The sequence below is a fragment of the Canis lupus genome, chromosome 1, assembly GCF_003254725.2.
Source record: "Canis lupus dingo isolate Sandy chromosome 1, ASM325472v2, whole genome shotgun sequence".
In the NCBI taxonomy this organism is placed as follows: Eukaryota; Metazoa; Chordata; class Mammalia; order Carnivora; family Canidae; genus Canis; species Canis lupus.
This window is the reverse complement of record NC_064243.1, coordinates 113,845,108-113,872,921: the sequence shown is the minus strand read 5'-3', so window position 1 is coordinate 113,872,921 and position 27,814 is coordinate 113,845,108. Positions and strand designations below refer to the sequence as shown.

General features: G+C 54.6%; 2 protein-coding genes across 6 annotated transcripts; both read left to right on the top strand.

The window, feature by feature from the left end:
• Positions 1-175: 175 nt before the first annotated feature.
• DLL3 (delta like canonical Notch ligand 3) lies at positions 176-15,305 on the top strand. The gene is made up of 9 exons (XM_049095288.1): positions 176-562; positions 676-957; positions 1,811-1,865; positions 2,927-3,169; positions 4,192-4,406; positions 5,309-5,531; positions 6,378-6,969; positions 7,200-7,284; positions 14,985-15,305. Exons 1-9 carry the CDS (start codon positions 494-496, stop codon positions 15,003-15,005), a joined length of 1,785 nt encoding a protein of 594 aa, XP_048951245.1. The 5' UTR covers positions 176-493; the 3' UTR covers positions 15,006-15,305.
• Positions 15,306-15,473: 168 nt separating this feature from the next.
• Positions 15,474-27,612, top strand: SELENOV (selenoprotein V). 5 transcript variants are annotated; one of them, XM_025425020.3, is made up of 8 exons: positions 15,474-16,949; positions 18,365-18,389; positions 18,536-18,589; positions 18,696-18,770; positions 18,913-18,986; positions 24,331-24,376; positions 24,613-24,654; positions 26,220-27,612. In XM_025425020.3, the coding sequence occupies exons 1-8, from the start codon at positions 15,565-15,567 to the stop codon at positions 26,400-26,402; spliced, it is 1,884 nt and encodes a 627-aa protein (XP_025280805.1). In that variant the 5' UTR covers positions 15,474-15,564; the 3' UTR covers positions 26,403-27,612. The 5 variants fall into 5 exon arrangements, 3 of the variants coding, with proteins under 3 accessions (XP_025280805.1, XP_025280806.1, XP_025280807.1); XM_025425021.3 differs by lacking the exon at positions 26,220-27,612 and having other exon boundaries at positions 24,498-24,720; XR_007402832.1 differs by lacking the exon at positions 26,220-27,612 and having other exon boundaries at positions 15,475-16,949; positions 18,913-19,025; positions 24,613-24,720.
• The last annotated feature ends 202 nt before the right edge of the window (positions 27,613-27,814 follow it).

Sequence of the window (27,814 nt, the reverse complement as noted above, 5' to 3'; positions counted from 1 at the left end):
GCACAGAGAAGCATCCAGGACCCCCAAGGTGACACAATCCTGAAGTCACGGACGCCTCCATCCTCCCATGCAGGTGCACACGCGTACCCCCCCCCCCCCGCCCCGACACAATTACCTACAACCTCACAAATCGTCTTAACCGCATACAGTTGTAGGCACACACAATCACAGGCACAGCCTCCAGCCAGGAGCGCCTGCTCACACCACACACAGGCGCGGATCTTAAAATCATATATAACCTCGCACGCTGACCCCCTGGCCCCACCCCATCCTCAGCCACACACAATCGTGCCAGAGCCACACGAGATCACACACGCACATTGCCTGTGCCCACATCACAATCTCACGGGTGCTCCAGCACGCTCCCCTTCCCCTGCGACCTCCTCCCCTAGGGTCTCCCGGAGCCCGGCGGCTGCCCGAGGGGGCGGAGCCGTCCCCTCAGATATAAGGCCGGGGAGCCAGCAGCTGCGGCTCCAGCACCCCCCGAAAGGCCATGGTCAGCCCGCAGATGCCCCAGCTCCTGTCCCGGACGGTGATCCTGGCGCTTATTTTCCTTCCCCAGGTCAGAGCAGGAGTGGAAAGGGAGGAAGGGAAGGGGTGCGACCCAGGGGTCTCGGGGCGGACGGGACGCCTGGGCCCCGCGCCTCCTCATCCTGTGCCCCTTTGCGGCCCCAGGCCCGGCCGGCAGGCGTCTTCGAGCTGCAGATCCACTCTTTCGGGCCGGGACCAGGCCCCGGGGCGCCGCGGTCCCCCTGCAGCGCGCAGGGCCCGTGCCGCCTCTTCTTTCGGGTCTGCCTGAAGCCAGGGGTCTCCGAGGAGGCCGCCGAGGCTCCGTGCGCCCTGGGAGCGGCCCTGAGCGCGCGCGGACCGGTCTACACCCAGCAGCCCGGAGCCCCGGCGCCCGACCTGCCGCTGCCCGACGGCTTCATGCGCGTGCCCTTCCGGGAAGCCTGGCCGGTGAGAACCCCGTGCCCGAGGCCTTACCCAAACCTCTCCGGCCTTCTACCCTCCAACTTCTATGGCCCCAACTTTGCCCCCCACCCAGGGACCCCAAATTCCCAAACCAGTAACTATCACCTAGCATCCTACATTCTTAGACCCGTGAATCCTACCCACAGGGTACCCCAAATTTCTGACTCCAGCTTCCACTTTGGGGATCCCAAATGTTCTGACCCCCACCCTGCATGCTTGGGACCCCAAGTTCCCAGAACCTCAAACTCACCCTCTGTAAATCCCAAATTCTTAGAACCCTTCCTCTGTTCCCTGGGGATCCTGAAACACTGGAATCCTTATCTTTATCTTTAGATCTCTCTGCACTTAGGGACCTTGCCACAGCTTGTCTTTGGGACCCCAATCTCCTCTCACCTTATCCCTTCTCACATCTTCCAGTTGGGGCCCATATTCATGACTTCTACTCCCAAATTCCTACCTCCCATCTCCCAACCCCAGAAGCAGACAGGTGGACAGAACTTTGCTTGAATTCTAGACCCCTGTCCTTTGGGCAAGGTGGCTTTCCCTGTCCCAGCCTCAGTTTCCCCATCTGTAAAATGGGATCATCCTGGTACCTTATAAAGGGATTTAACCCTTTGAGGGATTTAACCAGGTATCTCCAATTTAATGTTTACCCACAGGAAGTGCTCAATAGAGGAAGCCCACACTGTCCTTCCTTCCCCGAGCCAGCCCCTCTGGGAATTGTCCCTTGTCTGCCTGGTCCCTGGAATGATGACCACCCCCTAAAGTCTGGCCTTCATCAAGCACCCATCCTGACCACTGTCTTCCGTTCTTTCTTCTCCTTCCTTCACCCAACCAGGGCACCTTCTCTCTTATCATCGAAACCTGGAGAGAGGAGTTAGAACAGATTGGAGGTGAGTGTCTTCAGTCATCAGACTGAAGTGAGGAGTGTGGGGGCTCCAGGGAGTTGGGGCCCGATGTAAGGTCCACGACAGTGACACGTGGCCGTCTGTGGGGTGGAGCATTCACGGGATTGCCCATCTGTGATGTCCTCACAGCTCCCGGAGTGCGGTGCTGGGTGTTGGTAGCCCCAGGACTCTAGGCATGTCAGTGTAGAAGTGTCCTTGTGCCGGACGTAGGAGTCTCTGGCCTGATACCAGGCAAAGGACACTCTTCCTATCTTGGAATCGAAGCCACCAGAGCAGGATATAGCACCTCACAGGTCGGCACTGTCATCATCTGAGTTTGATAAGCTGGGGTACAATGTCAGTTACTTCTGTTTTCTTTTCAAAGCTCTGTCATGACGTCCACGTAGAGGTCCCAGGAGCCCTGTGGGATGTTCGCAGGTTCCCCAGAGACAATATTGAGCAAAGGTTTCAGGGAGGGAGATGGGGTGGTTTTATTCTTAATTTGAGGGGATTTGGGTGCCATGTACAGCTCACAGCCATGAGGTCTGTGACCACTGAGGCACAGAAAGCTCCTGTGGCACAGTGTCGGGGTGTGACAGCTTTGCTGGGGATAAAGTGCCACTCTCTCGGTATCCGAGGCTTCAGACAAGAAGGGTAATTTGTGGTCTGGTAATTGGGGTCTCTGTCACCGTTTTGATATAGGAAGATCCGAGGCACGGTTTGGGCGTGTTACGACCTCCCTTCAAGGGACTGGAGTTGCCCCTTGGCCATCTCGGATGTCACAGGGTCTTAGGGGGCTCGTTACCACTTTAATATAAAAGATTCTGGGGCAGGTGGGGGGTATTTCGGTTTCTGGGGGAGGACTGTTATCGCGATGGCCATAGGGGGCCATAGGGTCCCAGTGGGACGGCGACATCGTTATGGGAGGTCGCGGCCTCGCCAAGGGGTGGCCGCCATCCTCTGGGCGCTGTCGGGGCCTCGCTGAGAGGGGCAGGGAGAGGGCAGAGCGCAAGCTGCGTGGGCACCGCCCGAGTCCGCCGCCCCAGCCCGCTCCCTTGTCCCCGCAGGGCCCGCCTGGAGCCTGCTGGCGCGCGTGGCCGGACGGCGCCGCCTGGCGGCCGGGGGCCCGTGGGCCCGGGATGTGCAGCGCGCAGGCGCCTGGGAGCTGCGCTTCTCGTACCGCGCGCGCTGCGAGCCGCCCGCCGTCGGGGCCGCGTGCGCGCGCCTCTGCCGGCCCCGCAGCGCCCCCTCGCGGTGCGGTCCGGGACTGCGCCCCTGCGCGCCGCTCGAGGACGAGTGCGAGGCCACGCGTGAGTGCTGCGTCCCAGCGCCCCCCCCCGCCGCCCTTGCTCGGCCGCCTCTCACCGCCCGGTTAGCTGTGCAGGCAGCCGGGTACCCCGCCTCAGGGTGCTCTGCCCGCGTCCGCAGACGCCCCCTCCGGGAAGCTAAAGCTGCTGCCCGCTGGCCAGGCCCCCCCAGGCCCCGCTCCAGCCCCCTTCGCCCCCTGCGCCGTCCTCATCCCCCTCCCACGGTCCAGCTACCGCCCCCTCGGGGAAACTGAGGAGCCCAGACTCCTCTCCAGCCCTGCCTGGGCACTCCAGCCCCCTTCCCTCTTTCTAGGGCACTTTCCTAGGAACCCCACACCCATTTCCCATGCTGGGACCCACCCCGGGTTCCTCTAACGGAGGACCACAGCCCTTTCCAGATGCTAGGACCCTTTAAACTCTTCTCATGCTGGGGCCCTTCTCACCCCCACCCTGGAGCTTTGGAAACTGCAGTTTCCCGCACCCCCCACCCCCTACCCCTGCCAAGGGATCTTTATCCTCCTTCTCTGCAACTTGCAGGCCAGATATCACTGGTTTCCAAAGCTTGGATCCTCAGACCGCTCCCCAAACTTCTGAATCCCACGGAAGCCCCTAGGACTCCCAGGCTTATCCAGATGCTCCCAAACCTGCCCTAAGCCAACACCCTCCCATTTAGCTTGAAAGGCCAGGGGCCCCTCCCCGAACCCTCATCGCCTTCTCTCATTCTGCTCTCGCCAAGCTCAGACCCTGGGGACCCCACTCCATTCTCCTTCCAAGAGCACAGACTCTGGAGCTCAGTGGCCTGGGTTCACATCCTCCATCTGCCACTTCCCATCTGCCTCTCTAGGCCTCAGTTTCCCTGTGTGGAAACCGAGGGGTCACAATACCATCTAGCCCGGGGGTGGGTGTTGTTGTCACAAGGATGAAACAAAGCAGTGCACAAAGTGCTCAGAAACTTTTCTGATTCCTGTCCTCCTGAGCTGCCCTCATCACTATTACTCTTCCCTCTGCCTCTCCTTCCCCCATAGCGGCATGTCGAGCGGGCTGCAGTCCAGACCACGGCTTCTGTGAGCAGCCCAATGAATGTCGATGCCTGGAGGGCTGGACTGGGCCCCTCTGCACCATCCCAGTCTCCAGCAGCTGCCACACTCCCAGGGGCCCGTCCTCTGCCACCACCGGATGCCTTGTACCCAGGCCCGGGCCCTGTGACGGGAACCCATGTGCCAACGGGGGCAGCTGTAGTGTCAGTATCACCCCCTCCTACCTCATCCTGAGGGAGTTCCGGGTGGCCTCCTGTCTGGGGCTCCCTGAGATCACAACCTGGAGAGGGCTGGGGGCAGCTGTCAGGGGAGGGCTTCCTGGAGGTGTCCAGTCTTCATCTGGGGCCTTGAAGTAGGATTAGGAAATGGGATTGGGAAGAGCCAACGCAGTGGGTGGCACCTAAAGGGGTGGGCATGTGGGTGTAGCTACCAACTGTCCCCCACCCCTGCCCCTGGAATGAGGGGGCACCCTGAGGACAACTCAGGGTGCAAGGAAGGGAGGGGGGGTGGGAATTTAGGTTGAGGGGGCATCAGAGAAGGCTTCCTGGAGACGGGCCCAGGGCTGGGGCCCAAGTCCAATTTGGCCGAGGGGCAGTGGAGCGGGTAGACCAGGTGAGTGGCCTGGGGTCAGCCAAAGTGTGGCAGTGGGAATGAGTCTGGTGTGTACTGGGATAAAGTGGAGCCCAGCGTGGGCTCCCGGACACTGCCGCTAAGGGACAGCGAGAAACAGGGTTCAGGTTAGGGGGAAGGCCTGAGAAAGGGAGATCCAGAGAAGGCTTCGTGGAGGAGGTGGGCTTAGGGCTAGGACCTGGAGGTAGGAGGTGGCTATGTGGACAGAATTGGGGAGACCTGCCTGGGAGCATCTGTGGGCAAAAGTGTAGAGGAGGGAATGGGATCTCTCCGGGCCCCCAGAGCTTCCCCTCTGCGGGGTTGGATGGGCAGATCCAGAAACGCCGAGTGATTTCAGGAGGACTTCCCAGGTGAGGCCCCTGAAGACTGGGAGGTAGGACCGGACCAGGAGCAGCCCTCCATGGTCAAGGTAGGAGGGGGGATGGGATTTTGCTCCCAGGAGCCCCTGTGCTGAAGTCCCCTTGCTGCCACCCAGGAGACCCCAGGATCCTTCGAATGCGCCTGTCCCCGCGGGTTCTATGGATTGCGGTGTGAGGTGAGCGGGGTGACGTGTGCGGATGGACCTTGCTTCAATGGTGGCCTGTGTGTGGGAGGCGCAGACCCTGACTCTGCCTACGTCTGCCACTGCCCGCCCGGATTCCAAGGCTCCAACTGTGAGAAGAGAGTGGACCGGTGCAGCCTGAAGCCATGCCGGAACGGTGAGGGGTGGGGGTTGGGGTGGGGGTCCCTGCATGGTCAGTGGCTCACACGGTCCTGGGTGGGAATCTGGCTGTGCTTTCTCTGGCCGTGGCCTGGGAAAGGGACTCTCTCTGCCCAGTCTGTTTGTTCTGGGCAAGGTGGTATCCCTATCTCAAAAATACTTGAGTCAGGGACACGTGGCTGGCTCAGTCGGGAGAGCATGTGATTCTTGATCTCAGGGCTGTAAGTTCAAGCCCCATGTTGGGTGTAGAGATCCCAGGACCCGGAGATCATGACCTGAGCCAGAGGCTGACACTTAGCTGACTGAGCCACCCGGGGGCCCCAGCTCAGTGCATTCTTATAATAATAATAATAATAATTCTCTCCAAGACACGGGGCGTGCACTCTGGGCTGAGTGGTACTAGGGACACGGCAGTGACCCGGGCAGCTCTGGCCGCGCCCTCAGGGGGTACCAGCCCAGAGGAGAAGCCACGCTTGTCCTTGAAACCCAGAGCCGTCAGGGTTAGGATGGGGGAGCGCGGGGCTGGGATGGAGAGTCAGGAAGGCTTCCTGGAGGAGGGGGCATCCGAGCAGAGACCTGAAGGCTGAGCTGGGGAGAGACACGGTGAAAAGAAGGGGAGGACAGGAGCGAGGGGCACAAGGCACGGGCAGGGGCCGCTGCGAGAGAAGGCCGACGGCGGGAGATAAAGGGAGATCCGGAGCGCGGCCTCCATCCAAGACTGGGCGCGCGGGCGCTCCGGCCACTCCCAGGGGCTGGCCCTGGAGGCGGCGGCGGGGACCCCGAGGCCCGGCGGGCAGAGCCGAGGGTCCCTGACGCCGCCGCCGCCCCCGCCCCTTCCCCGCAGGCGGGCTCTGCCTGGACCTGGGCCGCGCCCTGCGCTGCCGCTGCCGCGCCGGCTTCGCGGGGCCGCGCTGCGAGCACGACCTGGACGACTGCGCCGGCCGCGCCTGCGCCAACGGCGGCACGTGCCTGGAGGGCGGCGGCGCGCGCCGCTGCTCCTGCGCGCTGGGCTTCGGCGGCCGCGACTGCCGCGAGCGCGCCGACCCGTGCGCCGCGCGCCCCTGCGCCCACGGCGGCCGCTGCTACGCCCACTTCTCCGGCCTCGTCTGCGCCTGCGCGCCCGGCTACATGGGCGCGCGCTGCGAGTTCGCGGTTCGCCCCGACGGCGCGGACGACGGCGCGGGGGCGCTGCCCGCGGCGAGGCCGGGCCTGCGGCCGGGGGACCCGCAGCGCTTCCTTCTGCCTCCGGCTTTGGGGCTGCTGGTGGCCGCGGGGCTGGCCGGCGCCGCGCTCTTGCTGGTCCACGTGCGGCGCCGCGGCCCGGGCCGGGACCCTGGGCCTCGCCTGCTGGCGGGGACCCCGGAGCCGTCGGCGCACGCGCTGCCCGACGCCCTCAACAACCGCAGAGCGCAGGACGGCGCGGCCGCCGGGCCGAGGTGAGCGGCCGCGCGTGTCCCGGCTGCCTCGTGGGCCCCGGACTGCAGGTGCCGCCCGCCTCGTTAGGCCTTCCCGCCCGGTCCCTTCCTTTCCTCTGCTCCCGGCCTCTTCCCACGGCGCCCCTAGGAGGCTTCGGGTTCTCTCCGTGGCGGGGCGGGGGTGGGGGTGGGGGGGCAAATCCAGATCTGAGAAGACGAAGGGCCTGGGCCTGAGGCTTTTCCTCCCGCAGCCAGCCCGAGGATTGGAATCACCCTGAAGATGGAGACTCGCGGGCCATTTACGTCATACCCGCCCCTTCCGTCTACGCCCGGGAGGTAACTACCCCCTCTGCCTTCTCCGCACACTGTGGGGGCGCTGGGCGAGGCGGCCCCTGCGTTTCCCGCAGCCCCCCTTTCCTCCCGTCTGCACGAAGGAGGAGGGTGGAGTCTCTGGGACGTCCTTGAGGCTTAATGGGGTTCTGTCTTGCAGCCCTCTTGCTGTCCTTTGGAGCTATTTCCCTCTTCTCTTTGGAAGACCGTAAGGGCTTCTAGAGGTCTCGGTGGGGAGAGCCGCAGCCCGAGCTCCGCTGTTTCGCACTCACTGGGGAGCGGGAGAGGAGGCACGGGGGCAGCCCTTTCTAATGCCTCCTACTTATTTCATTTCTAGGCCTGACCTGCCCCTTCTCCATCAGCGCCTGGAGACAGAACCTGGATAGTTTTCTGTTTACCTGGTGGTGCCCAGTCTCTGTCTCAGACACCTTGGAGCCGGAGGGGGTGGCCGGGAGAATTTTCCCTTGGGGCGTTGTACATAATGGTTATTTAAATCCTATTTTTTCCTCTCTCCATCTCTCCAGAGACATCTATAAAGGTTCATATTTTGTATCAGCTTTGAGTCCTTGGGCTGAGTGCTTTGGACTTAGGTTGGGACGGAGGGGGGAGATACTGTGTCCTGAGAAGACTAGGACTTTGCTGGAGGGAGCAGAAACACTTCAAAGTGGCTTAAGTAGGAGAATTTAATAGTTCACAAAAATGAAAGATCTTGTGGTAGGGGTAGCTTCAGCAGGGCTGCATTCAGGTACCTTCAGTACCTCTTCCCCAGTTGTGTCTGGGAATAACTTGGTTGATTTAAATGAGGCTTCCTTTGACTCTGGCTTGTCACATGGCCTTGAGGGACCAGGATTAGGGACCAGGATTACGGACCAGGATTACGGACCAGGCAGAAAGGTTTATTATGATTGGCCAGGCTTGGTTGTCTAGTGTGTGGTGGGAAGTAAGGCCAGTCAGCCTATCCAAATCAAGTGGGGCACATGGATGGGTAAAGCAGTGTCTCTCCCTCTCCCAAATTCTAGGTTTGTTAATAGATACGAGTATTGCATTGGGTATTGCATTGGGCCGGCAAACCAACTGTTACAAGAACAAAAACTCAATAAATTTGATGAGTTAATTGGCTTCATTAAGTGATTCATAATTGGGCAGCACCCTGTCTGGTGAGTAGAGGGGAGCTGGGAGAAGTGTATAAAATAGAAGGTTTTTATAGGAAGGAGGGTGGGATGAGAAAATAAGCAAAAGAGAAAAGGAAGGGTTGTTCCAGGGAAGGTCACCTTCAGGAAGGGCTGGAGTCTTATTGGGGAGTTACCTCATTTTTGGGGGGATGGAAGGGGTCCATGTGATGGATTCCATCATTGGTGCTGACCAGAGAATTCCTGACTGGCCTGTTGAGACATGTTTTTGAGTGAACTTGAAACTGCAATTAAGTTAAGTATTAAGTCCCAGTTTGGTGACAGCCTAAGTGATGCCATTTTGTGCCTGGGCTATTTATTTATTTATTTATTTATTTATTTATTTATTTATTTATTTATGATAGTCACAGAGAGAGAGAGAGAGAGAGGCAGAGACAGGCAGAGGGAGAAGCAGGCTCCCCACAGGGAGCCCAGTGTGGGACTCATATCAGAACTCTGGGATCACACCTCGAGGGGAGGACAGACGCCTAACCACTGAGCCACCCAGGTGTCCCATTTTATTTATTTGTTTGTTTGTTTGTTTGTTTGTTTATTATCCATGATAGAGAGAGAGAGGCAGAGACACAGGAGGAGGGAGAAGCAGGCTCCATGCGGGGAGCCCGACTCGGGACTCAATCCCGGGACTCCAGGATCGCGCCCTGGGCCAAAGGCAGGCACCAAACCGCTGAGCCACCCAGGGATCCCTGTCCCTTTCTTTTTTTAAGATATTATTTTTTAAGTAATCTCTACATCCCAGTGTGGGGCTCGAACTCACAGCCCCAAGAGCAAATGTTGCATGTTCCACCAACTGAGCCAGCCAGGCTCCCCAAGCCTGTGCTTTCCTTTTTTTTTTTTTTTTTAAATTTTTATTTATTTATGATAGTCACAGAGAGAGAGAGAGAGAGAGGCACAGAGACATAGGCAGAGGGAGAAGCAGGCTCCATGCACCGGGAGCCTGATGTGGGATTCGATCCCGGGTCTCCAGGATCGCGCCCTGGGCCAAAGGCAGGCGCCAAACCGCTGCGCCACCCAGGGATCCCTGTGCTTTCTTTTTTTAACACAACAGAACCAGTCAGAGTGGAAAGAATCCATTTTGGGATGCCTGGGTGGCTCAGTGGTTGAGCTGCTGCCTTTGGCTCAGGGCTGGGAGTCCAGGGATGAGTCCCCCATTGGCCTCCCTTCAGGGAGGGTGGGAGGGAGAAGAGCCTGCTTCTCTCTCTGCCTATATCTCTGCCTCTCTGTGTCTTGAATGAATAAATGAATAAAATCTTTTATTTATTTTTTAAGATATTTATTTATTTATTTATTTATTTATTTATTTATTTATTTATGATAGAGAGGCGGAGAGAGACACAGGAGGAGGGAGACACAGGAGGAGGGAGAAGCGGGCTCCATGCTGGGAGGCCCATGTGGGACTTGACCCCGGGACTCCAGGATTATGCCCTGGGCCAAAGGCAGGCGCTAAACCACTGAGCCACCCAGGGATCCCCGAATAAAATCTTAAAAAAAAAAAAAAGTTTCATTTTACAGAAGAGAAAATTAGGCTCAGAGAGTTTGAAGTAACTACTGCAAAGACAGTGTGGGGTTTGGGGTGCAGTCATCCTGCATGATGCCTTTGTGCTAAAGAGCTTGTAGGATTTTTTTTTTTAAGATTTTATTTATTTATTCATGAGAGACACACAGAGAGGCAGAGACACAGGCAGAGGGAGCTGGATGCGGGAGTTGATCCCAGGACTCCAGGACCATGCCCTAGGCCGAAGGCAGGAGCTAAACTGCCAAGCCACCCAGGGATCCCCAGCTTGTAGGATTTTTGTAGATCCGTGTTACGCTTCCCTGTTTCTAAAAACCAAAATGCAGGGACGCCTGGGTGGCTCAGGGGTTGAGCATCTGCCTTCGGTGTGATCTCGGAGTCCTGGGATCAAGTCCCACATTGGACACCCCTTGAGGAGCCTGCTTCTCCCTCTGCCTATGTCTCTGCCCATCTCTCTCTCTCTCTCTCTCTGTGTGTGTCTGTGTGTGTCTCTCATGAATAAATAAATAAAATCTTTAAGAAAAAAAAACAAAAAAAAAATGCAGCTATGTTGGCTGCCTGAAACACCCTGATGTTTATAAGGTATCACAAAATAAAACATCAAGAAAGTAATTTAATATAACTTCTAACGTGAGAAAAAAATTCACATTCCTTTAGATCTAATGGTCTCAGGTCTAGGACTTTATGTGTAAACTTTGACTTGAGCACAAAGCTCTCTGTAGTGCAGTGGTTTGTAACAGCCAAAGGCCGTAAACAATCTAAATGTCTGATAAGAAGGGACTGGTTATTTTAATTTGGGGCCATTTATAAGCAGGATATTTCACAACCCTTAAAAATGCTGTAGACATGCTAATATGAAATTATCTTTGATAGATTTTGTCCAATGGGGAAAGTAGAAGGTACAGAAGAACCCATAGGGTGCTACCATTTGTGTTTTAAAAATGGACTATATGGAGTTCCACTTCTGGCATGGAAGGAGCTCGGCGGACCTGCCTGCTGGCACACTGGTGGAAGTTATAAAAACGAAATGACAAACCAACCATTTGAAGCTTCTGGGAATGATCCAGAGGGCACATAGCAAATTAATAAACATTTATTCAAGAAAATCGGGACGCCTGGTGGCTCAGCAGTTTGGCGCCTGCCTTAGGCCCAGGGTGTGATCCTGGAGTCCTGGGATCGAGTCCCATGTCGGGCTCCCTGCATGGAGCCTGCTTCTCCCTCTGCCTGTGTCTCTGCCTCTCTCTCTTTCTGTGTCTCGCATGAATAAATAAATAAAATCTTTTAAAAAATCTACTAAAAATTTGGTGAACACAGGGAGAATCAGTGATGGGTGAATCAAGACCCTCTTCTTCCCTCCCCAGTGCTCCCACCATCACCATGCCCCCCCTCCCCCTCCCCCCGCAGCTCCACAAAACTCCCTCCCATTCCTGACTGGGCTCCCTCTCTGCCCCCAGCTCCCAACTCCCAGTTGGAGGGCTATCCTGGGAAGGGGTAGGACAGGGTGTCAGCCTTTCTCATCCTGCCCCCAACTACATGTTGCTGAGGCTGAGTTCTGGGGGAGCACAGCCATGAGGTGGGAGCGCCCATCTTCAGCCCAGCCCATACTTTTGGGGCTGTATTTTGGTCATGGTATGGCTAAAAATACTGGGGCCCTGGTTGCCCCTCTGCGACTCCCAGGGCAGTAGTTTCACATCAAGAAAGCAAGCCAGGGGGCACCTGGGTGGTTCAGTCATTTAAACTTCTGCCTTTAGTTCAGGGCATGATCCAAGGTCCTTGAGTCGGGCTCCCTGCTCAGCGGGGAGGCTGTTTCTCCCTCTCCCTTTGCCCCTCCCCACTGCTTATGCTCTTTCTCTTTCAAAAAAATAAGATCTTTTTAAAAGATTTTATTTATTCATGAGAGACACAGGCAGAGACATAGAGGGAGAAGCAGCCTCCTCACGGGGAGTGCAATGTGGGACTCGATCCCAGGATCATGTCCTGAGCCTAAGGTAGATGCTCAACTGCTGAGCCACCCAGGCATCCCTAAATAAGATTTTTTTTTGTGGGGGGCGGGGGAGCATCTTGGGTGGCTCAGCGTTTAGTGCCTTCCTTCGGCCCAGGGTGTGATCCTGGAGACCCGGGATCGAGTCCCACGTTAGGCTCCCTGCATGGAGCCTGCTTCTCCCTCTGCCTGCATCTCTGCCTCTCTCTCTCTCTCTCTCATGAATAAATGAAGTATTTTTTTAAAGATTAAAAAAAAAAAAAGATCTTTTTTTTTTAAGGGCAAGCTAGGAGATCTGGGGCTGCCGCCTCACCCCAGTTAGGACTCCCCTCCTAAAGTGGGGTCCCTCTGAGCAAAGTCAACCATCCTCCCCACCCCAACCATCCTCCTGCTCAGAGATTTTGTCTGCAGGAGAAGCAGGCTGCGGAGCAGAGAGCTCCATGTCTTTCCGTGGCTCTCTTCACGACAGAGTATGGAGAAGTTCAAGGCTAAAGTTGCCTCGGAAACAGCGGAGGTTGTGGTGGAAGGCCAGAGGAAGGAGACTGATAGATTCTGGCTACTTTGCCAGAGATCCAGGGAAAGAGGCAGCTGGCAAGAGCCCTCCCTGGGTCAGAACTAATCTTAAACCTACTTGGGGAGCTTGGGAAGTAACCCTTCTAAGGATCCCTAATTTGATTGGATCAATCTCCCCGCCGTGTTGAAATTATGAGACCAGTAGAGCAACAGCTGATGATTGGTGGAGCCTACTAGCCAAGCAAGGTCAGAGAAAGACCCAGAAAACCTGCCCAAACCCACCAGCCCAGGATGCCTGGGCGTATCTTAGGCCTTGCGCCTCCCACCCTGGCTCTACACTTGTTTGCTATCTGAAATGTCCAGTTGCCGACAACAAAAAAATGAGCAAGGTGAAGAAACTGGAAAATAAGACCCATATAATGGAGGAAGGGGAGGGAGGCAACAGAAACTGTCCCAGAGAGTGACCAGACCTTGGGATGAACAGACCAAGCCTTCAAAGTAGCCTCCTCAGGGATGCCTGGGTGGCTCAGACTCTTGATCTCAGCTCAAGTCTTGATCTCTGGGTGGTGGGTTCAAGCCCTGTGTTGGGCTCACACTGGGCATGGAGCCTTTCAAACCAAACCAAAACCAAAAACCCAGTAGCTGCTGCAAACATGTTTGGAGAGGGACAGGCAACCGTGAGTAACGGAAGTACAAGCACCGAATCGAGAACACCAACGGACAGGCAGGTGTTATTTAAAAAAGAATCGGATGGAAATTCTGGAGTTGAAAAGTACAATATCTAAAATGCAAAATTCTCTGGAGGGGCTCAGTAATAGATTTGAACAGTCAGAAGAAAGAATTCTCAAGCTTGAAGATAAGAGTAAAAGAGGTTGTGCAATCTGAACTAGAGGGAAAGAGCCGGAAAAGGAACAGAGCCTCGGAGAAATGTCTTAAATGTGCACAAAGCATTTTCTATCAGAGGCCGCAGATAACATGCTCAGTAAGTGTTAGCTCTCAATATGACGCTGGCAGAGAAAAGCCCATTTCACAGAGAGGCAAACTGTAGCCCAAAGAGGGGTAGAAACTTGCTTAGCATCATGCAGGAAATTCGGTGTGTCTCATGATTTTTTTTTTTTTAAGGTTTATTTATTCGTGAGACACACACACACACACACACACAGAGGCAGAGACATAGGCAGAGAGAGAAGCAGGCTCCTCGCAGGAAGCCCAATGCGGGACTTGATCCTTGGACTTTGGGATCACAATCTGAGCCAAAGGCAGATGCTCAACCACTGAGCCACCCAGGCATCCCCTCTCATGATCTTTATATGTTTGAGGCACAGGCCCAAGGGTTAACACAGGAAGTGCTCAGAGCTCACAAAGCGCAGTAGGTCATAACTCTTCCTTTTTTTAGATTTATTTATTTTAGAGAAAGAGAGGGAGGGAGAGAGTGCACGTGAGTGAGTAGTGGGAGAGGGGCATAGGGAGAATCCTAAGGACACTCCCTGATGAGCCTGGACCCTGACCTGGGGCTTGGTCCAGGACCCCAAGGTCATGACCCAAGCTCAGATCAAGAGTTGGGACTCGGGATACCTGGGTGGTTCAGCAGTTGAGTGCCTTGCCTTCGGCTCAGGGCGTGATCCTGAAGTCCAGGGTCGAGTCCCTAGTCGTCGGGCTTCCAGCATGGAGCCTGCTTCTCCCTCTGCCTTTCTCTGTCTCTCGTGAATAAGTATAAAATCTTAAAAAAAAAAAAAAAAGTTTAGTTTCCTTCCATGGAAACTAAATTTAGATTTAAATTAAAAAACAAAAACAAAAAAAACGAAAAAAAAAAAAAAAACATCCATGGGACACAAGGGGGGGGGGGTTCAGTCAGTTAAGCAGTTAAGCCTCTGCCTTTGGCTCAGGTCATGATCTCAGGGTCCTTCAAGCGAGCCCCACATCTTGCTCCCAGGGAGCAGGGAGTCTGCTTCTCCCTCTCCCTGTGCCCCTTCCCCTGCTCTCTCTGGCTCTGTCTCTCCCTCTCCCCCAAATAAATAAAATCTTAAAAAAAAAAAAAAGAAACTCTTGTATGATTCAAAATAAGTTCTGTACCTGACCTAATGGTATTGGAGCAATGCCGGAGTCCTGGTTTTGGCAACGCACCATGGTTACATCTGATGTTATTATCAGCTTTCAAGCTGGGTGGAAATTATACAGGATTCTCTGTACTATTTTTCCAATTTCGTGTGACTGGTAAACTTTGAAAAGACAAATATCTAGGAAGCACCTCCTGTGAACATGCCAGGCCTTGTTCTAGGAGCTGGGGATTCAGCAGTGCACAAGACAAGTCCCCATGAAGGAGCTCCCAGTGCGATGGGGCCAAGTGGTGCAAGTGCCAGGACTTGAGCCTGACAGTGTCCATCTGAATCCTGGCTGTGCCGCTTACTAGCTGTGGTTATATGTGTAGCACTTAACAGTGTGTAATTGTAAACTCTGTTTTTTGTTGTTGTCGTTGTTGTTGTTTTTTACTATTATGTTTCTTTTTCTCCAGATAACCCGGTTACCCCTTTAGAGAGCCCTCTCTGCCCCAGGCTGGTTGGAGCACCTTTTGGGATCCTGTAGATTACTGTGCCTCCTTCACCGCATCTCTGATCCTTCTGCCTCTTGCCTCCCCTCCTCCAGCCCCCACCAGGCTGCGCTGTCCGTCGTTTGGTGATAGGTGTGTTTCCGTCATTGGGCTGGGAACCTAATCACGGGACCGGGCCTTTGCTGATGAGGACTCTGACCTCAGAATCTCGCAGGACAGGACCGTGCACACGGCAGGCACTCAAGAAATATATACTGAACATGTGAATGTTAGCGACAGTGAGAACACTGGAGACATCTCTGCTTCTTACCTCGGAGGTGGGGTTTTAGGGATGGGAATTTTTGGGTGAGACCTAGAGGTCCCTCCCACCGCCTCCCCGGCCCAGAGCAATGGAACCTGAGCACCGGGTGGAACACGATGTCACAGTGCCCCCTTGTGGTCACCTTCCATTTTAGAACCCTGGTGTGAGTGAGGCTCTCCCTGCCGGAGGAAGGAGGACCCGGCGGGGATCCCAACCCCCGTTACCCCGGGGCCCCTGCCCCCCATGAACAACCAGGCGAGGGCCCCACCCCGCACCTCGGCCCGGGTCTTGGCCTGGGTCCGGGCTTCGACCCCCGTCAGGACCTCGATCCCTGTCCGGACCCCAACGCCTGCCCGGGCCTCCTCCACTCCTGCCCGGACCCCACATCCCGCCCAGATTCCGACCTCGGTCCGGACCCTGAATCCTGTCCTGATTCCGACCTCCTCCCGGGCTCCGACTTCCGTCCAGACCCCAGCTCCGGCCAGGACCCCGAATCCCGTCCAGATGACCAGCCCGGCCCAAACTCCGACTCCCATGCCAACTCTGGCTCGGACTCCGACTCCCGTCCAGACCTCAACCTCGGCCCGAATCCCGAATCCGGTCCAGACGCCGACCCCGGCTGGAGGCCCGACTCCCATCCCGACTTTGGCCCGGACCCTGACTCCCGTCCAGACCCCGGCCTCGGCGTGGACCCCGAATCCGGTCCAGATGCTGACCCCACCCCGAGCCCCAGTTCCTGTCCCAACCCAGCCCCGGACCCCGACTCCCATTCAGACCTACGCCCGGACCCCAACTCCCGTCCAGACTCCGAATCCCATCCAGATGCCGACCCCGCCCCGAACCCCAACTTCTGGCCCGACCCTGGCCCGGCCCCCGGCCCCCCTTCCGACCTCCGCCCGGACCCCGACTCCCGTCCCGACCCTGGCCCGGCCCCCGGCCCCCCTTCCGACCCCGCCCCGAACCCCGACTCCCGTCCCGACCCTGGCCCGGCCCCCGGCCCCCCTTCCGACCTCCGCCCGGACCCCGACTCCCGTCCCGACCCCGACCCCGCTCGCAATCCGGACTGCCGTCCGAACTCCAACCCGGATCCGGACCCCGACTCCCCTGCAGATGCCGACCCAGGTCCGGGCCCCCATTCCGGCCCGGACGCCTACTCAGATCTGGACCCCGACTCCGGCCCGGACCCCAACCCCAATTTCATCCCCGGGGGAGGTCGAGGCCGCGGCCGCGGCCCCTGCCTCGGAATCCTTCGGGAGCTCGGCCCTGCCCCTGGAACCGCCCCCAGAACCTGCCTCGGAGCCCACGACGGCCTCGCCCCACCAGGATCTTTCGCCCACGCCGAGCGTGAAGCCCCTCCCATCGGTCACAAATGGGTTCGGGTCCACCCAAGAGCCCCTTCCTGACCTCACTCCACCGGCCACTGATTTCCTGGGGCCCACCCTTGGGTCCACCTCGAGGGCAGACTCCTCGGCCACCAAGTTGACCGATTCCACCTCGGAATCCGTTCGGGTGCCCATCCCGGGGACCGACCCCTTCGCGGCCACCGCCTTAGCCACGTCCACCAACACCTTCGCCCCCGTCGGCGAGAGCTGCTCGGTGGACAAGATCGCGGTCCGAGTGATCTACTGGTGAGGGCCGCCCGCGTCCGCCCCTGCCTCCTGGGGGAGCGGCGCGGCGCGGGGGCTTCTGGGAGGGGGAGGCGAGGGAGTCGCCGGTCCCAGGTTGGAAGCGGGGCCAGAGATCTGTGGCTTCGCATCCCTGCTCTGAGCCGCGCTCATTCACGCTCATTCCCTTTTCCCTCCCGGAGCGCGCGGCCGCCCTGGGCCAGGCCTGTGCGGGGCCGAGCGCGGAGCGGAGCCGCCCGCCTTCCCCGCAGCCCACGCTGGGGGGCGCATTGCAGACGCAGAGCTGCGCCCCGGAGGACGCGGGCGGGGTGATTTCAGGCTGGCCCCTGGGGAGGGCCTCTCCGCGCGGTGAGAAGGAAGCCTCTGGGTGAAGAAAGAGCTGGGGCGGCGGGAGGGGCCGAGTAGCCAGGGGGAGGGGAGCCCGAGCGCAGAGGTCGAGGGAAGGTGGCTTCTGTTCTCACTGCTGATCCCAGCGCTGACAGTAACAGCAGGGGGGGGGGGGGGGGGGCTTGTTTTTCCCTGCAATCCCCGTGCCTCTCTCCTGCGTAAAACGTCCCCTCCTCTCCCCTCCTCTCTCCCAACCTCACTCCTCCCGCACCCCCCTACCCCCACCCCTGCTTCTGTCTGCCCAGGCCATCTCTCCAGCTCTCTCTCCCCAACTCAGTGTTCCATGTTGTGTGTGTCTCTTTCTCCTTCTCCCCATGTTTCCTCATCTCCCCCCGCCCCCTTTCTCTGCCTTCTCCTTCCTAGCTCTATCCCTGACTCCATGGATTCATGAATTCACTAATTCATTCATTTATTATGCACCTACCTTGTGCCAGGCCCTGTCCTCGGCACCAGGGACATAGCAGTGAGTAAGACAGACAATCTTTGTCCTTGTGGCACTCACATTCTGGTGTGTAGGGGACGGGAATGAACAATAAATATGACACCCAGTAACTATCTGGCATCTTAGAAGGCGATCAGTGCTAATGGCAGAAGGCATGGGGAGGGTCACAATTGTAACTGGGGTGGTCAGGAAGGCCTCCCTGAGAAGGTGATGTATGAGCAAAGATTTGAAGGAGGGGCGAGAAGGAGCCATGTAGATACCCGGGAAAGAGCATTCTGCAGCGGGAGCAGGCAGTGCAAAGGCCCTGAGGCAGGCCTGCCTGGAGTATTGGAGGAGGAGCTCCGAGGTCCCTGTGGCTGGAGCTCGGTGGGCCTGGGGAGAGTGGCGGAGATGGGGTGGATCCCGTGGGGGCTCATGGACCATGCAGAGGACTGGCGTTTTCCCTGCTTGAGCTGGCACGACGAGAGGGTTCCAAGCAGGGGAGGGACGGGATTGGACTCGTGTGTTCCCTCCGGGCTTGAGGAGATCCTGATGCAGTGTCTTCCCTCCATCTCTCTCCGCCCTCCCTGCTCTTACCCTCGGCCTCCAGCGGCCTCTGAAGCTATGGCCTTCGGGTAAGTAGTTTTTGACTTTGGAGGGGGTGGGGGTGGGAGTATACGACATGAATCTGGAAGGAGGTACTGTTTCCCCCTCTCCCCAAGACCTGGGACCCCATGATCCTGGGATCCCATGACTCCATGATCTCGTTTCCTCTCTGCAGTACATTCTACTGAAAAAAAGTCTGGAACAGCAATTTCCAAACTGTCTACTCTTTGTGAGTGTGCCCGTGGCCCGGAGGAGGGGGATGGTCAGGGGTCCGAGAACCCAGGGGCTTGGGGGGAGCTCTCACTGCCCTTCAACCCCCAATATTCCCTCCCCAGGAGGAGGAGAGAGCTGCCCAGGCTACAGGGGAGTTTGAAGTGTTTGTGGATGGAAAACTGGTCCATTCAAAGAAGGTGATTCTGAGCAAGGGTTCCAGACAGGGAAGGAGGGCCTTGCTGGCATCCCTGGGGGTGGGGGTGAGGGTGAGGGTGAGGGTGGGTGGCTAGGTGGGTGGGGGAGACAAACATGTCCGTGCTCTTTTCCCTCCGTGCCCAGAAAGGTGATGGTTTTGTGGATGAGGCCAGGCTGCAGAAGATTATGAATGTTATCGAGGAGGAGGTCAGGAAAAGGTAGCAGGCAAATGGCAAGCTGGAGGAGAGGTGAGGGAGGTGAGGTGGGGGGAGCAGAGGGGGTGGCGGGGAGGGCACGAGGCAGGGCACTGGCTTGGAGTCAAGGGCACCCTAGTCCCAGTCCTGGCTCAGCCCATCCTCCCAGTTCAGATCAGGGCAAGTCATCTATACCCTTTTCTGAAGTTGTGTCTTCTGTAAAATGGGTTTGTTGAGATGCTTCCACAAGATGCCTCATAATGTAATAAATTTACGTGGGTCAGTGGATGTCAGCTAACTTTTTTTCCAAAAGAGCTCTAGACTTTTTTCTTTCTTTCTTTCTTTCTTTCTTCTTTCTTTCTTTCTTTCTTTCTTTCTTTCTTTCTTTCTTTCTCTTTCTTTCTTTCTTTCTTTCTTTCTTTCTTTCTTTCTTTCTTCTTGCTTGCTTGCTTGCTTGCTTTTAATTGTAAAGCTGTACTATCCATAGCAGCCCGGAGGTCTGCAATTTACAGTTAATTAAAATGGAATACAGTAAAAACTCAGTTATTAGTCACACTGGCCACATGTGGCTACTGGATTGGACAGTGCAGATATAGGACTCAGAAAGTTCCGTTGCTAATGTTGTTTTAAGGTATTAAAGCATATGCACAGTAATTTCTTTTGGGTTTTTATTTAAAAATTTTTTTTTGGATTTTTATCTATTTACTCATGAGAGAGAAAGAGAGGCAGAGGGAGAAGCAGGCGCCATGCAGGGAGCCCAACGTGGGACTCAATCCCAGGTCTCCAAGATCAGGCCCTGGGCTGAAGGCGGCGCTAAACTGCTAAGCCACCCGGGCTGACCTGGATTTTTATTTTTAAATGTTTATTAATTTTTAAAATTTATGTACATAATCCCTACACCCAACGTGAGCTCCAACTCACAACCCTGAGGTCAAGGGTCACATGCTCTTCTGACTGAGCCAGCCAGGGGCCCCAGATAGTGGATTTTCCCCCCCCAGATACTGGATTTTAGAAACCACTTACTATAGGGGTCCCTGGGTGGCTCAGTCAGTTGAGCATCTGTCTTCCTCCGCCCAGGTCATGATCCCAGAGTCCTGGGATCGAGCCCCCCATCAGGCTCTCTGCTCAGTGGGGAGTCTGAGTCTTCCTCTCTCTGTGTGCTTTCTCTCTCTCTCAAATAAATAAATAAAATCTTTTAAAATAAACAAAAAACCCATTTACTATATACACATTTTCTTTTTTTTAATATTTTTTTTCAATTTTTTTTTTATTTATTTATGATAGTCACAGAGAGAGAGAGAGAGAGAGGCAGAGACACAGGCCGAGGGAGAAGCAGGCTCCATGCACCGGGAACCCGATGTGGGATTCGATCCCGGGTCTCCAGGATCGCGCCCTGGGCCAAAGGCAGGCACTAAACCGCTGCGCCACCCAGGGATCCCTATATACATATTTTCAAGCCATTACTCATTTATTTATTTATTTATTTATTTATTTATTTATTTATTTATTTATTTTTTGCCATTACTCATTTAATACTTTATCTGTTGTATATCTATTTTTATAAAAAGTTTTCACCTTTTTGGGGTATAAGTGATGTGTAAGAGATAGTATGTTGATGAGTTTTAACATATGAATGTACCTGTGAAACCACCAGGCACCCCAGATACCCCTACATTTTCTGGATTTTTTGATTTTTTTTTAAAAAACATTTTATTTATTTAAGAGAGAGGGAGAGAACAAGCAGGGGGAGGAGCAGAGGGAGAGGGACAAGCCAGCTCCCCGCTGCGCAGGTAGCCAGACATGGGGCCCTGACCCCAGGACCTGAAATCATGACTTGAGCTGAGCAAGACACTTAACTGACTGAGCCACCCAGGCTCATTTCTAGACTTCTCATTTTCTAGACTTCTCATTTTCTAGACTTCTTACATAAATGGAGGTGATAATGGTTTTAAACATATTTGTTGGAAAATTTTAGACATATACACTAGTTCAGAGATGAGTATAATGAGTTCCACGTACTCACCAACCAGGTCTATTATCAACCTACACTCTCCAGTGTTTTCCTCCCTGCTTTTGTGTGTGTGTGTGTGTGTGTGTGTGTGTGTGTGTGTGTGTGATGGTAGTATGAAGATATATTCCAACCTCACGTTATTCCACCTGTAAATACTTCGGTATGTATCTCTAGTAAGTTTTTAAAAAATATTTTATTTATTTATTCACGAGAGACACAGGCAGAGGGAGAAGCAGGCTCCATGCAGGGAGCCTGATGTGGGACTCGATCCTGGGACCCCAGGATCACACCCTAAGCTGAAGGCAGATGCTCAACCGCTGAGCCACCCAGGGATCCCTAATGAATAAGTTTTTAAAACAGAAGTACAGGGGCAGCCCTGGTGGCTCAGCGGTTCAGCACTGCCTTTGCCGGGACATGCTCCTGGAGACATGGGATCGAGTCCTGTGTCGGGCTCCCTCCATGGAGCCTGCTTCTCCCTCTGCCTGTGTCTCTCATGAATAAATAAAAAAATGAAATAAAACAGAAGTACAAAGCCATTCTCACACCCAATAGAAACTTTAATTAATTAAATTAATTTCTGGGATCCCTGGGTGGCTCTGCGGTTTGGCGCCTGCCTTTGGCCCGGGGCGTGATCCTGGAGACCCTGGATCGACTCCCACGTCGGGCTCCCGGTGCATGGAGCCTGCTTCTCCCTCTGCCTGTGTCTCTGCCTCTTTCTCTCTCTCTGTGTGTGACTATCATAAATAAATAAAAATTTATTTTAAAAAATTAAATTAATTTCTTTATTAAAGTTAAATCAATTAATTAGTCAAAATTAATTTAAAAGATTTTAGTTAGTTATTTGATAGAGAGAGAGAACACAATCAGGGACATTAGGCAGAGGGAGAGGGAGAAGCAGGCTCCTGCCAAGCAGGGAGCCTGGTGTAGGGCTCGATCCCAGCACCCTGGAATCATGACCTGAGCCAAGGGTAGATGCTTAACCAACTGATACCCCCAGGTGCCCTATATTTATTATTTATTTATTTATTGATTGATTGATTGATTCATTCATTCATTAGAGACACAAAGAGAGAGAGAGAGGCAGAGACACGGGAGGGAGAAGCAGGTTCCATGCAGGGAGCCCGACGCGGGACTCGATCCTGGGTCCCCAGGATCACACCCTGGGCCCAAGGCAGCGCTGAACTGCTAAGACACCCGGGCTGCCCTATTTTATTTATTTTTAGGTAGGTTTCCTGCCCAACATGGGGCCTGCACTCATGACACTGAGACCAAGAGTTGCATTCTATATCAAGTGAGCCAGCCCCTCAAAATTTAAACAAATTAAAAAAATTTTAATGTCATCTAATACTACTCAAGTGTCTCAAAAATATCTTTTTAGGGCAGCCCCAGTGGCGCAGCAGTTTAGCGCTGCCTGCAGCCGGGGGTGTGATCCTGGAGACCCAGGATTGAGTCCCTCGTCGGGCTCCCTGCATGGAACCTGCTTCTCCCTCTGCCTGTGTCTCTGCCTCTCTCTCTCTCTGAATAAATAAATAAATAATCTTAAAAAAAATTAAAAAAATATCTTTTTAGAGGTGGTTTGAGAATCAGGATCCAGACAATGTCCACATTGTATGTTAGTTGTTGTTGTTGTTTTAAGATTTTATTTATTCATGAGACTCACAGAGAGAGAGAGGCAGAGACACAGGCAGAGGGAGAAGCAGGCTCCATGCAGGGAGCCCGACAACGTGGGACTCCATCCCAGGACTCCAGGATCAGGCCCTGGGCCGAAGGCGGCTCTAAACTGCTGAGTCACCTGGGCTGCCCCCCCCTCCTTTTTTTAAATTACAAACAGGGTTTGGACCCCTATTATGTGCCAGGCTCTGACTAGGTCTTTGTTCAAGCAGCCATGCTGGGGTGGGGGCAGGGCAGGCAGAGGAGAGGCCTGTGTCTCACATCTGCCAATAAGCAGAATACTATAGTGGTTGTGCATGCAGCTTCCAGGGGCACAGCGACTTAGGTTCAAACCCTGGATCCACCAGCCACACAAGGCTGAAGCAAATGATATTAGATGTTGTGAATTAAAGACCTGTCAAAACCCTTCTTCAGTAAGTGATGACTGTTGTTATTGGAATAAGTCGTGACTGTTTTTACTGAAGCAGAGAAACCAGTTCAAATTGGCTTAAGAGAAAAAAATCGGCTCATGAGAATAAAAATCTAGAGGCTTCCTGCAGCTTCAGGCATAACTTGATCCAGGCACCAAAACATAGTCATTGGGAATCTGATCCTCCCTTACTCTGTGTTCTGTTTTTTCCCCTGGGCCAACTTTATTCTCAGACTGGCTCCTCCTCCTGGTGGCATAAATCCTGAAGAAAGTTCCCATTGGAAAACAAAGAAAGAAAGAAAAAAAAAAATCATAAAAAAAACTTCGTTCCCACTGGCCTGGATTAGGTCACATGTTCATCCCTGAACCAATCACTGAGGCCCAAGGGAACATAGTACACCTGATGGACATGGCAAATCCGGAGGGTGGATAATGGCTAAATCAGTGCCGTGTGGCTTCAGTCCCAGCTCTGCTATTTATTGGCTGTGTGACTTAAGGCTGTCACCTCTCTCTGCCTCGGGGACCTCCTCTGTAAAGCAGAAACTACGGGGGCCTTTACCTCCTTGGATTTCATTCTACCCGACAAACACTTGCTGAGAACCTACTGTGTGTGTTCTAGGTGGTGGGGACGATAGGACCTCGGCCCTAGTGAAGCTGGTAGTCTAGTGGTGGGGACGGACAACCAACAAGACGCCAGGCAGACGGAAGATAAAAATAAGGAGTGAGAAGAGAAGAAAGCAAGAAAGGAGCGGGCGGGTGCTGGGAGTTCTTTGCAATCCGAGATTGGGTGGTCAGGGAAGACCTTTTGGGGAAGAGGGTATTTAAACACTTGAGGGGGTGCCTGGGTGGCTCAGCGGGTTGAGCGTCTGCCTTTGGCTCAGGTTGTGATACCGGGGTCCTAGGATCCAGCCCCATATGGGCTCCCCCCTCAGCAGGGAGTCTGCTTCTCCCTCGGCCCCTCCCTTCCCCCACTCGTGCTCTCTCTCACTCAATAACAGAAAAAAAAAATCTTTTAAACACTTGAAAGAAGTAAGGGGTGGGACCGTGCGGCTATCTGGCGGAAAGTATTCCAGGCAGAGGGAGCAGCAAGTACAAAGGGCCTGTGGTAGGACTGTGTCCTGTGTATTGAGAAATGGCAAGGAGACTCAAGGGGGGAGTGTTAGGACGGTGCCTGACGCATAGGAAACCCCAACATAAAGGCTGTTTTTGATGGTGTCGTTATTTTAAATAACCACTATTTATTGTATCTCAGAAAAATTTCTCTTTCTCCATTTCAGGAGCCTCAGCGGGATGCCGAGAAGGGCTGAAATGTTGCCAAGTCAGGTCCTTCTCTGATGGGGGCTGGGGCTGGGGCGGGTCGTGGAGGGGGACAGGGAAATACATACAGTCTGCCCCCCTGCATCCTGGGCTGCCCGCGTCTAGTGTTGGCACCCCGTCCCCCCAGGTGTGTGGCCGTCGCCTGCTCCTGGGCTCCCAGCATCGCCAGCGGCCTGGACTGGGTGGTGGTGGCGGGGAGCAGGGGCAGCTGTGAAGAGAAGCCTTGCCCTGTTGCTCCCCAGGTTTGCACCCTGTCATCTGGCCTCAACTCCTCGTGCTCTCAGGTCCGTTTCTCCCTTGGCAGCTTCTCCATTTCCCATCCCTGGCTTGGGATACATTTGGAAAATTTCCAGTCTTAGTGGTATTCTTTTAGGGGGTGGGACAGAAATGGGGGTTGTGGCAGGTGTCAAACCCTCGACGTCCCAAACTTCTTTACACCCTGGAGCCCGCATTCTCGAACCCTAATGTTGGGAGGCGTCTCGGCGACCAGGACGGGGAGGATGGAGGGCCACTTGTGGATTTATGGGACATAAATAAGTGGGGACATAAGCGCCGTGGGGTCACTGGGCACGTGCCAAGAGGTCACTGCAAGGTGTGGGAGTCAGACCTTTGCTGCCTAATTACTGTGACCTCCAATAAGGGACACCACCTCTGGGAGCCTTAGTTTCCTCCTCTGTAAAGTGGGCATCACACCACTATTTTTTTTTTTTATTTATTCATGATAGTCACACACACAGAGAGAGAGAGAGAGAGGCAGAGACACAGGCAGAGGGAGAAGCAGGCTCCATGCACCGGGAGCCCGACGTGGGATTCGATCCTGGGTCTCCAGGATCGCGCCCTGGGCCAAAGGCAGGCGCCAAACCGCTGCGCCACCCAGGGATCCCCACACCACTATTTAATCGTGGAATTCCCAAGGCCTGGCACAGAATAAGTAGGTTTCAGTTGGGGTGCTCCTCTCTGCAAGTGACAGCAAGCCAGACCACCAGTGGCTCACCCAATAGGACAAATCAATTGTTTTCCTTATGAACTGGTAAGAGGGGCTGGAGCTGGCTGGCTGTCCAGCGATGCCATCAGAGACCCAGTCTTTCTGGATTTCTTTTTTTATTTTTTAAAGATTTTATTGATTTATTCATGAGTGACAGAGAAAAGAGAGAGAGGGAGAGAGAGGCAGAGGCAGAGGGAGAAGCAGGCTGCCTGCAGGGCAGAGCCGGATGTGGGACTCGATCCCAGGACTCCGGGATCACGACCTGAGCCAAAGGCAGATGCCCAACCCCTGAGCCACCCAGGTGTCCCCTATATTTCTTTTCTGCCATGAAAAGAAGTGTTGGCTTTGGGGCCCTCCATCTGGGGCTTTGGGGCTCACACACACTGTTTCATTGTTGCACCTCTACCCATTATGTGTGTATTGTAGACGGAAGAAGGTTGAACAAGGAAGCCCTCCCCCCCGCCCCCAGTCTTCTGCTGTGATGCCAGGACGGTGCCCTGCCCCCTGCCCCTCTGCACCCCCTCAACCTCACCTCCCTGGCCTCCCCTCCAGGTTGCCGGCTCCTGCTCCTTCTGCCAATCTCCTCATTGATAATGCTCACAATTTCCTGCAGCCTGGCCTCATCCCCCAAGACATCACCTTTCTGGGCACAGAGGGGAAAGAACATATTTGTCTCCCTCCAACCCCCCCCCCATCCCAGCACCACCCACTCTCCATGTCAGATCACCTTCTTCAAACACTTCAAACTCCCCTGCCGCCTGGGCGGGTCTGTCCTCCTCCCGGGGAGGGAATGGTGGGCGGGTGGAGGGGAGAAGGGGAGACCTCACAGTTGGGCTCAGCATGGGGTTTGGCTCCAATGAACAGGATGGAACAGGATGGAACAGGATCTGCCCCAGCACAGTGGCCGCCGTGGCGGTGGCTGGAGGGAGGTCGGACACGCCGCCCGCCCAGACTTCCACAGTGAAGCTCTGCACCTCTCCCGAGTCTGGACTCTGTTCCCGGCAGCAATTAGCAGGTGCAGCTCATGGGCAGACCGGAAAACCCTAAAACCGACCAGTTAAAAGCACAGACCCTGGAGCCAAATCCCTGCCTGGATTTGAATCCTGGCTTTGCCACTTCCTGGCTCTGGCATGGCTCTCCATGGCTCTCCCTGTGCCTCAGTGGCTCCATCTGTAAAATGGGGAACATAATAGCACTTAGCTCCTAGGGCTGTTGAAAAGAGTCAACAAGTTAAATATGTGAAAATCTCGGAAGATGCATAGGAGCCATGTGAAGGTTAAATCTCTTAGGGTGTATTTATCTGCTTGAAAGAACAGAAGTCCTGCCCAGCTCCTGTAAGCAGAGAATCCGGGGGCCGTGTGTCTGCGGAGCCCAGGACTGGTGCTTCAGTAAATGCAGAACATTCTCATGCCGTCCACAACCCCACACGCAGACAGGAAGTGACAACCATGAGAGAGACACCTTCATGGCCCTTGTTTGTCCAATCTATTTCCCCACCTTCATTTGTCTGCCTTTCCCTGCACCAGAGATGAGATACTAGCTTTCTTACGATTTTATTTATTTATGAGAACACACAGAGAGAGGCAGAGACACAGGCAGAGGGAGAAGCAGGCTCCACGCAGGGAACCCGATGCGGGACTCGATCCCAGGAGCCCAGGATCAAGCCCTAGGCCGGAGGCAGGCGCAACCGCTGAGCCACCCAGGTGCCCCAAGATGTTAGCTTTTCTCAGCTGGTAAAAGCCCTGGTCTTGGGCTACGGTACAGAGGATGCCCCCCCCCCCCTTGATTTATCCATCCCTTTCTGGTGACATCAGCCCTCCAAGCTTGGTGTCTCCAGCCACAAAATGAAGACAAAGAGTTGGCCATCCCAGTTGTGGCAGAGACCACTAGGTGTCCCTCCGTATCTCTCCTCCCTTACTCCCAGATAGCCCCCAGAGGAAGACTACAGTTCCCAGCCTCCTTTGCCACTAGGCGTGGCCACAGGACCAAGTTTGGATGATAGGAAGTGATCAGAAGTGATATGTGCAGTTTTGGGGTTGTGCTCCCAAGAGAAGGGGTGCCATCCAACCTTCTGTATTGAATGTGGAATTTGATGGTGCGCCATCTTGGTATGAGACAGGGAACATTCCATGGGGGTGGAGTTGGGAGGATGGAGCAACAATAGGGAAGGGGCCTGGGATCCTTTGGTGGAGTTGCCAGAAATGGACCGTTACAGGAGGGAAAAGTAAGCTTTCTTGTTTAAGATGCTGTTATTTTGGGTCTCTGTCACACACTGTCAAACCTGAATCATAACAAATGCCCCAGGATTGGGAGGATGTGATGCACGAGTTAGAGCAATGGGTGAGCCAGAAGGTTCAACTGTAGGCTTTTTGTTTTTTTACTATGTCATAAGATAAATGTAAGATTTCATAGCAAGGTAGTAAGTACTTTAATAAAATATTTACTTTTTAAAAAATATT

Coding starts and splice junctions, on each gene's coding strand:
- DLL3 (XM_049095288.1), top strand. CDS start 494: ATGGTCAGCCCGCAGATGCCCCAGCTCCTGTCCCGGACGGTGATCCTG. Junction 1,866..2,926: donor GGAGTTAGAACAGATTGGAG/GTGAGTGTCTTC, acceptor TTGTCCCCGCAG/GGCCCGCCTGGAGCCTGCTG. Junction 5,532..6,377: donor CCTGAAGCCATGCCGGAACG/GTGAGGGGTGGG, acceptor CCTTCCCCGCAG/GCGGGCTCTGCCTGGACCTG.